The sequence below is a fragment of the Mus musculus genome, chromosome 9 (genome assembly GCF_000001635.26).
Source record: "Mus musculus strain C57BL/6J chromosome 9, GRCm38.p6 C57BL/6J".
NCBI lineage: Eukaryota > Metazoa > Chordata > Mammalia > Rodentia > Muridae > Mus > Mus musculus.
The window spans coordinates 75,183,576-75,199,203 of NC_000075.6; the positions used below are offsets into that span (position 1 = coordinate 75,183,576).

Sequence of the window (15,628 nt, forward strand, 5' to 3'; positions counted from 1 at the left end):
TAAAATTTAAAACGGCATTGAAATAACACTTTTGGGCAATCAACGGAGATGGAATTTTTTTTTTTAGTTAAAGTAGTGACTGTTGTCCCATGAATCCTTATCATTATTGGTGGAAATAAAGGTTGCCCCAGCTCACCAGACTGCCAACTGTTATGTTGAGATATTTATGTTCTTCGATGTGTATTTTAGTAACAAAAATTAGATACCATCTCATTGCCCATCAGGAGGACAACGACTAAACAGCTGGTGGTTCACCTGACTATCAGTTAGACAGATAATTAGAAAACAACTACAGGAAGCACTTTGGGTTACTGTGTCAGCTCTCTGGCCCTATAGTCTTAATTCTTAAACAGATTCCTAGGGTAGGTGTGAATACACATCTAACTTTTAATAAATGCACCTAGATTTCCACAGGCTTCTTTATATGTCACCAATATAGTATGAGACACAATTGCTAACATGGGACATTATTAACTTTGAAATGCCACCTCAGGGCTATCTGCAAGTCAAATAAGAGAGACTTAGTCTCTCACTGTTGTTCAACTTGCACTTCTCCAATCATTAGCTAGGACAAACGTAGCTTGGTTTTGTTCTTTGGATGTTTACATGTCTTCTGTGTTTGACTGTCTTACTATTGGAGTATTTGCTCTTTGGCTTGTGAGTCTTCTGGCTTTACTTGATTCTGTGGTTTCTGGGTTCTAGGAGCCAATTGAGAAGAAGGTGCCTCTGGATATGTCACTATTCCTTAAGCTCCAGAAGCGTGTCACAGAGCTGGAACAGGAGAAGCAGCTGATGCAGGATGAGCTGGACCGCAAGGAGGAGCAGGTGTTCCGCAGCAAGGCAAAGGTAAACAGCAGTGGCCTGTCCCCGGACTGAGGGCAGCCCAGGGAAGCCAGGTTGTCCCTGTGTCTCTCTGTGTTCTCTGAGCTCCTTTGCTCTGCGGTACTTGGTTAAAGTTGTGAATGCTTTGACACAACACTGCATTTTGTAAAGCAGCTAAATATTCTAATAGTAAAAATTTGGAAATTAAATACAAAGTTTTTACTTTATTTTTCTCCCCAGGAAGAAGAAAGGCCACAGATAAGAGGAGCTGAACTAGAGTATGAGTCTCTCAAGGTACTGAAAAGTTCACCCCAAGACTGGGAATACTTTGTTTTGACAAGAGAGCTACTCAGAATTTGTCTTTTCTCAGAGAACATTCTTTTGAGGGTGGGGGAAAGGGTTCAAGACAGGGTTTCTCTGTGTAGCCCTGGCTGTCCTGGAACTCACTTTGTAGACCAGGCTGGCCTTGAGCTCAGAAATCTACCTTCCTCTGCCTCCCAAGTGCTGGGATTAAAGGCGTACACCACCACTGCCTAGCTAGCTGAAGGTTCTAGCTTAAATCTTACTCAAGCACTAGTCCTAGCCTTTGTAGTTTGCTTTTACAAATTCATTTTCATCTAAGTAGAACTTCACTCTGCACAAGAATAGGAGGTAGCAGCCATTCAAGCCACAGTAGTAAAGATTATGAACTCTTATCCAACTCCTTGCTGCAAATGCTCCCATCCAGAAAAACCTAATTGAGGGTGACGGGCAGACTAAAGGCAGAGGGTAGCAATCTGCTCTCTAAAACATCCCCTGTCTCACATAAACATAGATAAATGAAATGAGTTAAGCATTAGTGGTACTCAAAGTTAGTCCTCTGTTAGCAAAATTAGTATCACCTAGTCCCTTGTTGGAAGTGCAAAAATTTTAGGCCTAACACCACTAGACATCAAGTGAAAATCATATAGTTGAGGCTCAGAAATGTGTGTTTTAACAGGAATTCCAAATGACTGTAATACATGTTAAAGTTTAGGACACATTGCATCAGATCGTCAGCATCCAAGTAAAGACATTTTTTTTTTTGTTTTCTGTCTCTTATATGAGCAATGCAAAATTGATTACCAGTGAGTAGAGGATTGAAAGAGAGCACTGCTAAATACTTCAGGGGGCCACACAGTCGACCAGTCATTGGAAACACCCTGACAGCTGTACATCCTTACATATATACTTGCAAACAAAGCCTGGGCTTCTCAGGACTGGCACTCAGCCATCTCTGCATCCTGGAGTATTCCCCGAGTAGATCAGAGTAAATTTGCCCCTGGAATTGGGGTTGGAGATGCAAACTGTCTTTTACATTGTTCAGTTCACACTGATGTCACACTTAGTCTGAGAGACCATTCATAAGAGTGGAAGTTAACGTCCTTTCTACAATTTTCCCATCGCTTAGGGGAGGTTGAGTTTTCCAATGCCAAGATGAGGATGAAAACAGTAAACTCTTCCATCTTTTCCATTCAGCGTCAAGAACTGGAGTCAGAAAACAAAAAACTGAAAAACGAGCTGAATGAGTTGCGCAAAGCCCTCAGTGAGAAAAGTGCCCCAGAAGTGACTGCGCCAGGTGCGCCTGCTTACCGAGTCCTCATGGAACAGCTGACCTCCGTGAGCGAGGAGCTCGACGTGCGCAAGGAGGAAGTCCTCATCTTGAGGTCGCAGCTGGTGAGCCAAAAAGAAGCCATCCAACCCAAGGTAAGTTCATGCGAGTGTTGAAGAGGAGGCGTGGTGACTGGCCTCCATTTCTTCTTAAGCTTTCCTTCCAGTTTGTCAGGAAACAAACACTTAAGAACAACTGCAAAAGCCATTGGGTTCCTACGTGTCTTTCAAAGTTTCATCTCCACAAGCCAAGGATACTTTTTAAAAAATATATACTTGCCATTCATAACAGTAATCTTCCCTCAGTAAATTCTGAGCTAAAGTAAAATGCATTAAATATGAATATCTACAAATTGTTGTGGTATATAGTGGTATTAAGTCTAACTGTAAAATTTCTTGTTGAAATGGGCCTGCTTAAGTGGACAGAAAATGGTTAGAAATGAAATCAGTTTGTGGGAATTACAAGATGAGAGTTCCTGTCAGTAGGGAGAAGGCAGGAAGAGCTGTTTCTGTGGAGTCAACAGAGAGCACTCTGTGCTGTCCCCTTGCCTGGTGCAGTCTCATGTGGGTTCTCAGGCTTGAACGGGCTAGGCTTAGAAAGGAACGGAAGCTCTCTACGCTTCCTGGACAAAGACTGAGTCAAATCCTTTCCTCTCTCAGCAAGCTGATAGTCTCTCTTTTTCTCTTTAAATTTACAAATTATATATATATATATATATATATATATATATGGAGTACAATTGATAGTCTCATGGGAGACTTTTGTGAAAATTATTGAAATATAAAAATGGAAGCAAAGGACCTAAATGAATCCTTACTAGTAGAGCACATAGTTTTGCTACCATACCTGCCCCCTTATTAAGCTCACATAATCTATGTGACAACTGTTCTGTGATAATGGGCTGGCCCTATGTCACCACAGACTCTGCTTGTCTAATTCTCAGCTTCCACATGACACACCTTGTCTATCCTGGAAGAATGTGCAGTATATTGAGACCTTCCCAATTCCCTGTGCCTGTTTGTAATTCTGAGTTTCTTAGTTTTTCATTTTCAAGGCAGTGGTGAACAGCATACAGTGAGCTAGACTGTGAGTTAGCCCAGCCATCTCTGGTTTGTCTGCTCTACCTCCAGAGGACTCTGGGAAGCTTCCTCTGGACAAATGCCCTTCCAGTGGCCACTGCTGAACTCTCAAAGACAGGGTGAAACATACTCATCATCAACAGGAGGCTCATTCTCTCACATACCCAACATTTTACAGCCAGCAGCATTTTAAAACAAAACAACTCAGGAAAGAATTTAAGCATTGAAAATAGGAGTTCCTATCTCATACATACTAATGTCTACTGTTTGACAATTCTGTAAAATTAAATCATTTAGAGTTAGTTTTAGAAAAAATGAATCATAGCTTTTAAATGGATTCAGTAAAATAATCTATTCATGAAGCTAAAGATTTATTGTTTTCTGCATTTTTGTGCTTGCCAATGTGATTTTTCAGGATGACAAGGTAATTATACATGTTTTTAATATTTAATTAGTACTTCTGTTTAATCCTAAGATTGCCTTGCAAGTCTGTTCAGTATGTTTACTTTGTGCTTTGTGACCAGGTCTACTTTATTTTATTCTGCTTTTTTTAAAGGCTTATTTATTTATTGTTTGTGTTTATCTGAGTATGTGGGAATGAATGTCAGAATAAAGCCTTGTTCTCCATCTATTCCTTTAGGGAGTAATTCTTCTTGACTTGAGGCTTGCATTTCTTCTGCTAGGCTAGAAGCCAATAAGCCCCAGTAATGTCTTGGCTCCACCAGCTCAGACCATGGGTGCCAGGCTTATGTGGAGTGTCTGGCTTGTTACATGGATGCTGAAATTTGAACTCATGTCCTCTAAATTGAGAATCAAGCCCCTCTTAAGTGCTTAAGTGAAGTTGCAGGCTTGAATTTCTCCACTCACCTTGTTTTCAGCTGTTGGCAATAATGGGTGCTTCATGAGGTACAGCTCTTTCAGAATTCAAGTCACTGAATGTGGGAAACACACGGAGCATCTCCAAAATGCTACATCCGAGCCAAGACAGGCAAGATGAGGAAAGAACCAGCTGCTCACTCCCCAGGATGGCAGCAGCAGGAGATGCCTGTCTTCCCTCCCTTCAGATTGGCTGAACACATCATGTAACCTGATTTACCAGAAGTTCAAACACTCCTGAAAAGTCCCAAGATACTCAAGTAGAGTTGCCACGGACCACCCTAGTCGGGTATAGGGGTCCCTGGAATGAGGGTCCTGGAAGCTAGGTGTATAAAGATTCAGCAGTGACAAACAGAAACAAACACAAATGCAGTTTGAATCTGAGTGTATTTTGCAGCTCTCAAGCAGGGAATTTTATACATTAAAAACAAAATATTACATCTCTTAGAAACTGTATCCAGCGAAACAATCACAAACACCAGCAAAAATCATTTGGCACAGTAAAGCACAAAAATCATCCAAATATTACAACTCTGAAACTGTGTATTCAGTGAATCACAAACAGAACAAGTAACATCACTATAAATCATCAAAATATAACTATTCTAAAAGGATGTATTTAGTGGGGGCTGTTGTCCAAGGCTAGTGGCATATTTCCAGGAGCAGATTTATAAATCTTTAATGGTCAGTGCTCTTAACCGCTGAACTAACTCTCCAGCCCCATGGTCAATTAATATTTAACATTGAGTGCCTGATTTTTTTTATAAATCTTCAATGTATAAATTTAAACTATTTTAATTCTTCCTAATTAAGGCTTTCTTTGCCATATACCAAACCATCTCCAATGACACACATGCAGCCATATGTAATTTTACTGTTGGGAAAGTTTTTATCTATCATCATAATTTTGTAAATGATTTAAAAAGTAAAGCGTTAGTTTCCCTGGGGATAAGGTCATATTAGTGGCCCCATCACTAGGGATGGTTTCTTACCCATTATTCTCGCTTAAGACCATGGCCTAGGCTACCAGGAACATGTAAATAAGAAAAGGAATAAGAGAAAACAAAACAGATAGATTGCCATGAGAACTATGGCAATCTCCAGCGAAGAGTTCCACAACCAGTTCCAGGAGGCCTCTCATTTTGAGGTCAATCGCCTCAGTCTGTGGAACTTGTCACACACATCCTACTGGAGGTGGTGTGACATATAGTATTATTTGATATAAAGACAAGTCATTGTGCGTTATATTTATAGGCCTTAAAAATGAGAATGGCCCTTTATGAACTAGTTTTTTTCCTTTCAGGGAAAGAGAAAATACAAATCACTAAATATATACTCTATATAAAATACATATAAAGAAATATTTATTTGGGGCCAGAGATGTAGTTCAGCTGGTAAAATGCTTGCCCAGTATGCACAAAGCCCTAGGTTTGGTCTACAGCACTCCATAAACTGAGCGGGTTCAGAGGTGCATACCTAAGGTCCCTAAGGAAGATGAGGCAAAAAGGCCAGTTTCCAGTTATCCTCGGGGACATAGAAATGTGAGGCCATCCTGGGCATGAGCACCACACTCAGCTTAGAACAAACATTGACTGAAACACATGTTTTTACACAAAGAGAATGAACCTTTTGGGGATGCTAAATTTGATATTTTTTAGAGGCAGTAAGTTAGTGATGTGTGTGTGTGTGTGTGTGTGTGTGTGTGTGTGTGTGTGTGTAGACACACACATGAACATCAGATGATAACTTGTGAGACTAGATTCTTTCCACCATATGGGTTCTAGAGATTGAACTCTGGTCATCAGGCTGGGTGTCAAGTGCTATACACTAAGTACTGAAGTGAAAAGAATACGTTATATGTGACTCAGAGCTCCTAAGCTGAGCCTTCATGTGGAAATGTATCATTTCTCCCTTCAGAATACAATGACAGATTCCACAATTCTTTTAGAAGATGTACAGAAAATGAAAGACAAAGGTGAAATAGCACAAGCATATATTGGTTTGAAAGAAACAAACAGGTAAGTCGAGCCTTTCATCCACCTTGGTTTAACTGTGTTAATTGAGTCTTCAAGCCAATCTCTTGTGCAGGAACTCACTGGACTAATCAATTGCTTTAATGGACATCTTCAAGAAGAACCTAAGGTTTCTAGAATAAACTAACTTAAAATATCATTAGTAATATCAGGTAAATAGTGACACTTGGTGTCAGGGGAAATGTTACTCACATTGTAGGAAGATATGTTTATTGCAAGGGCTTTGGCCTTCAGCTGCCTAGAGAAGAAATCCATTGCTCAATAGACTGAGTATATCCTTTCATAGTAGAGGTTCAAGATGGCCATTTGAAGATTTGTAGAGGAAGCTACAGTGCTCAATAATTGAAATGTAGCATGAAGAGAAATGAAAATGTATGTGCTTGGAATCCCAGCAGTGGTAACACTACAGCTCTACAAGGGCGCCACAACTTCAAGGATGGGATAAATGGAGACTCGTACCTGCAGCTCTTAGCCTTACTTCATTTCTGAACAGAAACTTAATGCATTGTACACTAAACAGAAAAAAAAATTACATGCTGACCATTTTGAGAAAGCATGGCCAGTGATGACCACAGAGGAAAAACAGTTCATAAATACCCACAAATTAAATATATACACCTTAGGAAACATTAGCTTATTCTTTATTTACAGGCAAAAGTACAGAATACTTATTTAAGTATGTGGTTAAGTGTAAATTTAATTTATGAATTAATTGTAAACTTTTATACTTAAGAGTATCTTATTATAGAAAGGGAATTGTGTCCATCCATCCACTCAGCTATTCAGTCACCGCAGGTCTGGAATGTGCCTGCCCCATGCCAGACACTACGCCACACAGTGGGAAGACAAGTAATGCAGTCTCTCCTCACAGAGGTGATAGGCTCCTCAGAGACAGGACTGAGGACATTGAATTTTAGTCTAAAGATATTAGAAAGAAGTTAAGTGTTTTACATAGAATGATGTAACAGATTCAGAAAGCTAGCCTTGCTGTTCGATTTGAGAACAAATTATAATGGAGTAAGATTTAAAGCACAAAACCAGTTAAGAGGCTTTGCCATAATCCATAATCACTTGGGCTTGGTAAAATGCTTGCCCAGCATGTACAAAGCCCTAGGTTTGGTCTACAGCACTCCATAAACTTGGGCTTGGTGGTGACAGTTAGGGTTGAAAGAAGTGGGGCATTTGGAAAGATATATATGAAAACGAGGTCAATAAACCTTGTGGTCTGTCGGGTGTGTGAATGGGTCATAGGGAAGCTTGGCGTCTGGGGACGCGGTTGGATGTGTTGATACCATTTCATGAGCATGAGACCAGAGTGAATGGTGAGTAAATTTACACATTCTGACTTTTGGGAGACAAGGAGGCATCAAGGAAGAGAAATCCCACTGTGCAGTTGAGGTATATATCATAGATCTATAAAGTCATCACTATAGTAATTCAAATACAACCTCAAAAAGAGATAACTCTTTAGGAAGAGATGGTAGATTGAAAATAGAATTTTGGCAAGTTCATGTTATATGAACATAGCAAAAAAGTATATCAAGATTAAGAACCTGGACTCTGAAATACTATAGTATTTTAGTAAGAGAAAACAGATCCACCTCTAATACAAAGACAGTTTATCAAGATCTTTAATTTTATCCAAAAATTTTAAACCATGTCAAAAGCTGAGAACTTTGAATATGTTCTTATGTTATTTGTATAATAATTTGTATAAAAGTTTACATGTGAATCAGATTTTTTTGTTTGTTTGTTTGTTTTGTTTTTTCAAGACAGGCTTTCCCTGTGTAGCCCTGGCTGTCCTGGAACTCACTCTGTAGACCAGGATGGCCTTGAAGTCAGAAATCTGCCTGTCTCTGCCTCCCAAGTGCTAGGATTAAAGGCGTGCACCACCACCACCCAGTGTGAATCAGATTTTATTATGCTAAAATAAATTCTATCCAGAAAACTGAAAATTATAGTTTGAAATAGATTATGAAAATTGCCACATGAAGATATGGCATCTGGAGTTTTCACATCATACATGTGTTATGGTTAGCCTCAATGTAATCCTTAATACATAAGGTCATTTGGCTAGCCGCATAAAACATTATAAATTGAATGTGTGTCTCAGTTTTCCAGTTATTTCTCTTCAGGAAAAGCTCCAAACCCTTCATTTGTCTATGATACAACTGCTTAACCCCCCCCCCCATTTTTTTAATTAATGAAAGTAATTTTGTGGTAATGTTGTAAAGTCATTTGTAATTACTAAAAATGGCCCTCTTCACTTAGTAAAATGCTGAAGTATCGTGTGCTTTTCTTGACCACCATCATCTCATTTCCATCCTGTGTCCTTTTGTGTTTTGCATTGTGTTTCTTTACACGGAAGATCATCTACTATGGATTACCAGGAGTTGAATGAGGATGGAGAGCTCTGGATGGTTTATGAAGGGTTAAAACAAGCCAACAGGTTATATATGTCACCTCAAAATAGACTGTTATTAACTTGCTTTTCTCACTAACATGGACTCACAACTTTGACTTTGTGCGTCTCGTGCATTTATTATCCTCCTGAGACAATAAGTCTCAATAAAACTTAGAATCTGCAGCCAAATAGCTTCTTTAAATTTTTCTCTACTAACAGATAGTGTTAAGGCTAAAATTGATTATAGGTGAATACAGTTGCTTCTTGTAATCCACAGTGCTGTCAGCAGTGGCTATCTAAAGGCTATGAGTCTCTCTAGGGCTTGAGGAAGACAGTCTTCCAGCTGAAGCACAAGTTATTGGAGCATGGGCACTGACACTTGCTACCTGCACAGTAGTTTATTAGTAATAAATGTCAATTTGGGATACACGTTCCTATAATAGATTTGGCCACTTTCTCGTTGTTGTGAGGCTGCCCAAGAGCAGTGGCAAGTGACTGCTTCAGCATTCTCTGGTTACGGTGAGATTTGGAGCAAAGAAGTCAGGATAACCACGTGAGCTCAGCAGCTCACTTCCAGGGAAAACCACATAGAATTAGCTGTGTCTCCCTAACTTATTTATCAGTCCTAACAATGTCTGTATCTTAAAAATCCCATCAAATTTTTCATTTTAGTGATTACAATTTTAAGATTTTATACTGTTAAATTGGGTTCTGCTTTTTCTGCTTTGTTCTAACCATAACCATTGGCATTAACCACAGTGTTGTTGGTTGACTCTGTCTTGAAACTTCATAAATAATAGCTAAAATGTTTAGTCCACTATTTATAGTTTGCTCACAATGGCATCAGTAAGTTTATTCAGCAGTTAGTAACAAATAACATTGGGACTAAATGCCTTTTTCTTCATGTTAGTTAATTCTTGACTATAACTTTATATCTTGTTAGGACTCCATTACTGATATGTAATTTCTTGGGGAGAGATATTACAGCTCTATACATTCACATTCACACACACACACACACACACACACACATACACACACACACACACACACACACACACACAAAAGAATTACAAAACCACTAAACTGGATTTGGATAAATCTATGGGTTTCCAAGTAGTGCGCCAGCTTTCTGTCCTTAGATAAGTGGGCAATATTAAACATTATTCTGGTTCAACCTGTGCCTGAAATCAATGACTATGTCTCTAAAGGTCTATTTTATTAGATTGAGAGTATATAATCTTGCTCTTCATAATGCAGCTGTTTGTTTGTTTGTTTGTTTATTGGCAATGATACTATCTATGCCAATTAAAAGAGAACTTCATACAATTCAAAAAGATACAAATGTGGACAAGTTAGTTTCCATTACTGGCATCTGAGTTTCATGACATTATTAGGGTCAGGAGATGCACAGATGGTATAGAGTATCTGCTTTTCCTGTTTCTTTCAAAGGAGTGTGTAGCTTTGTACCCATTAGTGTGAACTCAACTACTCTACAAACTGTGTGGCCTCTCTACAGGCTCTTAGAATCCCAGCTACAGTCACAGAAAAGAAGCCATGAGAATGAGGCTGAGGCCCTCCGTGGGGAGATCCAGAGCCTAAAGGAAGAAAACAACCGGCAACAGCAGCTGCTGGCCCAGAACCTGCAGCTGCCCCCTGAGGCCCGCATTGAGGCCAGCCTGCAGCATGAGATCACCCGGCTGACCAATGAAAACCTGGTAAGGAGAGGGGCAGTGACCCTCTGCTGTATGTTCTTTTAGAAAAAGCACAGCCTTTTCTTTTTGGGAAAGATACTCTGCTGTCCCTAATAGAAAGGAAAATATGAATGTGTTGGTAGAAATGAATCAAAATAATAAAATCGTACCGACTATTTCTCATAGCAGTCTCTTGAGCAGTTGAGCCCCTCAGACCTCACATGGAGTGTCTGGTCTGGCCTGGAGTCTCCGGAAGAGAGTAACCTGACTACCTGCTAGGCTTTGAGTGGCAGGGAGACACAGCTACAGACCATTTTCCTCTGATCTCAGGCATCCAGGGAGGAGGCCTTCCAGCCTGTCTAGCCGACAAGCCAGGGAAGATTCTTGGTTGAGTCAAGCAGGAGCTATGTGTTGTCACTGGATACAGAGCTTCTAAAACGGGGCAGAGGGACTAGAATTGAACTTGGCACATTCTCTCGTTTTAAGCAGAGCCTGTATGGTAAAGAGGAAGGTGATTTTGCTGTTCCCCTTCCAGATTCTGAATGCTCACACAGACTCTCTAAGACCTTCTTTTTTCTTATTCCTTCCATTTTTTTTAACCAAAATAAAATATCTTCTATATTTTTCTTTATCACATTTACATCTATGTAAATTTTACAGATATACTTATTGCATAAAAGTCAGTTAAAGATTATAATTATTCATTTTTGCATAAAATCTGTTCTCTAGTGACAGATGAAAAAGTAATACCTTTTAAGATCCACAGTAAGACGTGTCTGAATTTCTCTGAAGGTCTAATTCCATTAGTGATAACTGAGAGTACAGATAGTTCTCTACCACCATATGTTCACCCATATTTTACCTAGATTGGAAAAAGTGTTTTCTTTCCAGTCTACTGTGTGTATGAAGCTCCGTGGTAGGAGTTGGGGAGGAGCAAGGACGGTGCCTGTGCTCTTTCAGAGCAACTGCACCTTGATAGGGACGGCTTCTGAGTCAGAAAATGTTCTTCAAAAGTTATGTTTTACTCTCTTTGCTGATATGACTAACAATGCTGTTGATGATTAATTGATAAATATGTGGAATAATACTGACTGATCAGTGTACAGATTCTTTGCTTCTGAGTGATTGCCTTAAAATGCTGACAGTGTGTGAAATGGGTTTGTTTCTGGGTGGCAGATTCTAAATTTGTTCACTAAGTTAATCAAGTGTTGCTCACCCTTATAACTCTTCTGTACTATCAGTATTTTGTATCTAACTCAGAAATGAACAAACCTTACACTCAAAATAGAAGTCTCTGGTTAGTTTGTTTTAGGCTATCCTTTGCAGATCATCTGCTTGTGCCATTCGTTACACTGACTGCTAATTTGAAGAATATTATCAAAGTCAAGTGTATGAAAGGATATTCTTTCTCAGTTTTAATTACACATTTGTTAGGATTCACTTGAGCAGAATATTAAGGTAAGCACGTCTGGGCTTAGTGCTTCTGAAGTTTTGCTGCACATGAACACACACGCACACACACTGAACACACACCAGCACACATAGGAATGGCTTTCTTACTCCTCAGGTGCACAGGCTTCACAGGTCTCCCCATGCTGCCTCTCACCAGCTCCACAAGTTGCAAACAGGACCGGGGTGCTAGCAGTGCTCCTTCCTGCCTTTTTATGTCATTGCCTTCCTTGCCCTTGCTGCTCTGATAGTGACTGGACAAGCAGCAGCTTGAGAGAGTCACATGTGAGGGAGCAGTAAAATGCTGGGAACTGAAACGTCAGCCTTCTCTGGTCACTATGGTTCCCTGTTCTAGTGACAACATCCTGGCCATCACCTATTTCCACTGTTCATGTGAAATAGAGACTCATCTATACATGGTAATAGCAGGTGGCAAATTGGAACCTGTGAGTAGATATAGTTTCGTTACATGTGTTTTAAAGTATTTTTAAGTTAATTTTGCTGAGAGGTAGCACTTGCTCAAAGACACAAGAAACAAATATCCATTGTACCTGTTTTTTCAGTATTTTGAGGAATTATATGCAGATGACCCTAAGAAGTATCAATCCTATCGGATTTCACTTTACAAAAGGATGATTGTATGTAAAACACAGTGCTTTTCTGTTGTCCTCTGCTACTTCTAGCCTTCTCTAACTGAAGAGCACACTGCTGTCTGTCACTGCCCAGGAGGTCTCTTCAAAAATATTCACAAAATCTCTTCCCCCCACCCCCCACAGCTATCTTTAGCCAGCTATCTTTTGGTGTCCCGTGTCCACTGTGTTTGGTTTGTTGTTAACCCAAGGCTTACAGTGTGATGGAAGCAATTGATTTCAAAGATAGAGTCAAATTCAGGAAGCATAACCCAGCACTGGGAATGTGAGCAGCTGTTTCCTCAGAATCACTAGTCAGATGTCTGAGCCCAGTTCTGAGCAAGCTAGAGAATGAATCAGCATTATCAAATGCTGTTCTTCTCTAAGACTCAGTGGCAACCCCCAGCCAGCTCCACTGACTCATGTCTGACCTTTCGAAGCTTTCTTAGTCTGGTCATGCCCACTTCCCTCTTCCTGAGTATCTAACTGCCTGTCCTTGGAGAGAATTCTTTACTAAATAAAGCCAGTATCTTACCTTCCATTTAAAAACACAGGTTTTCTTTCTCTCTTTTTCACATTTTACATTAGGCACTCAAACTTCATTTTTTTTAAATATATATATTGTGCAAGATTTGTGGGTATCTTTTATTACCTGGCATTTGGGTCTTATGCCAGCAGAACCCCACTCCCACCCCGAGGCAAGCTTTCACTACAACCCAGGCGGGCCTTGAATTCTCTCTGACTTCCTGGTACTTGGGTTATAGTCATGTACCTTCATGCTATGTAGCAGAAAGTTCTTTATCCTTTTGTTGTTATTACTTTTTTGTTGTTTGATTTGGTTTTGTTTGGCTTGTTTTTTTAAGGCAGTCTCTATATGTAACTCTGGCTGGCCTTGAACTCACAGAGATCCACCCACTACTGCCTTCTGAGTACTTGAATTAATGGTGTATGCCAGAACACCTGGCTCAGCTTACTTTTAGTTTCCCCAACTTCTTCATGTTTCGTAGGCGTTAAGGCTGAGTTTAGAACAGGTAACGCATAGCTGTGCTTTACTCACGGAGGGTCAGTCTTTTCCTAAGTGCAGCTGTCCTCAGCTCTCACAGACCTTGTATGCACTCATCAGAGCTCATCTTTGCCCAGTCCCCCTCACAAGTGACAGTGAGTCTGAGATGTTTCCATAGGAGCCTGCTGGGAGGCTTCCATCACGCTGTAGGCTGTAGCTGTAAGGAGCTCACTGCAGTGTCAGCCTTGCCTTCACTCACCGCAGTGTCAAAGCCTTGCCATCACCGGAGCTGCACCTCCTTTGTCTGCCAGTTTGAGCCAGGCGGTGGCTCCACCTGCAGCTTTTATGTGAAACTAACAGTGTGTTGCTGTGATTCCATCTGTGCGCCCTTTGTGCCTGTGCTGAGCCTGTTCTCATCTTTCTGACATAATTCTCATTTTGATCCTAGGATCTGATGGAACAACTTGAAAAGCAGGATAAAACTGTCCGGAAACTGAAGAAACAACTGAAAGTCTTTGCCAAAAAAATTGGTGAACTAGAAGGTACTTAAACATTTTTTAACAGCATTTGTCAAATTTTATGTCCATTGCTAGTGACCTGGTAGAGAGTTACAGGTGAGTTTTTAGAGAAAATAATCAAAATTACTTTTGACAATCTTAACCTCTGCGGAATGAAAAATTCTTCTATGTATGGGAATAATTTTCCTAGTAACATAACAGTAAGTTACAAAGGGAGAAAATTCATTCAACAAACAGCTAACACATGCCAGAGTCTGCCCTAGTCAGTACAGCATGTGCTTAAGAGCAAGGATTCTAGAGCCAGCTTCTTGATTCAAGTCCTGTGCCTCTCTCCTACCTACTAGGCTCAGAATATGTGCGTGGTGCTGAGCCTCTCCATGCCTCAGTTTTCCCACATCCTCACTGGGAATGATAATGGTGCCTCTCAAACATGGTCTCTAAGAACTGAATGAGTTAATGTGGGCGGCACATCTGCAATAGCAACATACCTGCTACACACAATCTAATTGTTACCACTAGAGCTACAAAAGGGAATGTGGTAGAGTATCCTCAAAGAACTCACGACCTAATAAAAAAAAAGAAATTAATCAGGAAATATGAATTATAATTATAAAGAAACATGATTTTTAAAATCATTTCTATATAAAAAAGGTATGCTCCTTGAGAAAAAAATCCATGGAAGCATACTGCTGTTGTCCTGTGAGTTAGTCTGATCATCCAGCAAGTTTTATTGCGTGTGCCTAGGTGCTGGTGCAGTTGCAGGTGCTTGAGATCCAGCTGTGAGTGAGACCAAAGCAACCACTGAGTTCATTCCAGCCACCCTCTCACATCTCAAGGCACCTGAGGAACAGAACTTCAAAGATAAAATTCCCTTTAAGCCATTTTAACCACAAATGATGTGCTCATCCTGGCCATCTATCATATTCTCTACTTGTCATCTTTGTGACTCTCATGTGGCACAAAGGATAGAAAGAGCCCACCACTCCATCACACTGAGTCATAACTGTTCTTCCGTCTGTCTGGCAGTCCCAGTCAAGCCCTGCTCATTCTGTGGAACTAAAGGCACTTGTCACATCCTCAGAAGCATCCTGATCGCACCACCAACCTCAGGACCTGCTTTCTGTATTTGGTTCATACTTTCTATGGTTTTTCACTCTTAAATTTTTGGCAGTTTTTCTGTTTGAATTACTGGTTTCTATGCTTGACTAAGAGCTTTCTGGGCATGGAAATCACCTCTTATTTTTCACAGTTACAACAATGAACATAGTTTCTGACCTTTGATAACCCTTCTATTCTTGACTGAATAAATAAGTTTTAAAAATATTTAGAGCATATAGTGCCACAGATGTTAATGTCAAAGAGGTTATTACTCTCATTAATATGCAAATACTGAAATGTTTGTTTAGATATCAGAACAATTACTTTATAACCACATATTTTGTATAGACCATTAACATTACATTATTCATATATTACATTAAAACTTGTGAA

The 15,628-nt window shown here is 40.0% G+C and overlaps 1 protein-coding gene across 8 annotated transcripts in view; it reads left to right on the forward strand.

Annotated features, from left to right (window-relative positions):
* Myo5a (myosin VA) overlaps window positions 1–15,628 on the forward strand; it is a 153,890-nt gene that overhangs the window by 113,777 nt on the left and 24,485 nt on the right. Inside the window, exons 26-34 of one of the 8 annotated variants that reach the window (XM_006510827.4) lie at window positions 703–846; window positions 1,063–1,116; window positions 2,320–2,547; window positions 3,947–3,955; window positions 6,325–6,425; window positions 8,809–8,889; window positions 10,364–10,562; window positions 12,551–12,625; window positions 14,068–14,161. In XM_006510827.4, coding sequence (XP_006510890.1) covers window positions 703–846; window positions 1,063–1,116; window positions 2,320–2,547; window positions 3,947–3,955; window positions 6,325–6,425; window positions 8,809–8,889; window positions 10,364–10,562; window positions 12,551–12,625; window positions 14,068–14,161 — 985 coding nt within the window. The remainder of the gene's footprint in view (window positions 1–702; window positions 847–1,062; window positions 1,117–2,319; window positions 2,548–3,946; window positions 3,956–6,324; window positions 6,426–8,808; window positions 8,890–10,363; window positions 10,563–12,550; window positions 12,626–14,067; window positions 14,162–15,628) is intronic. The other 7 variants (XM_006510829.4, XM_006510828.4, NM_010864.2 and 4 more) reach the window with 7 other exon arrangements.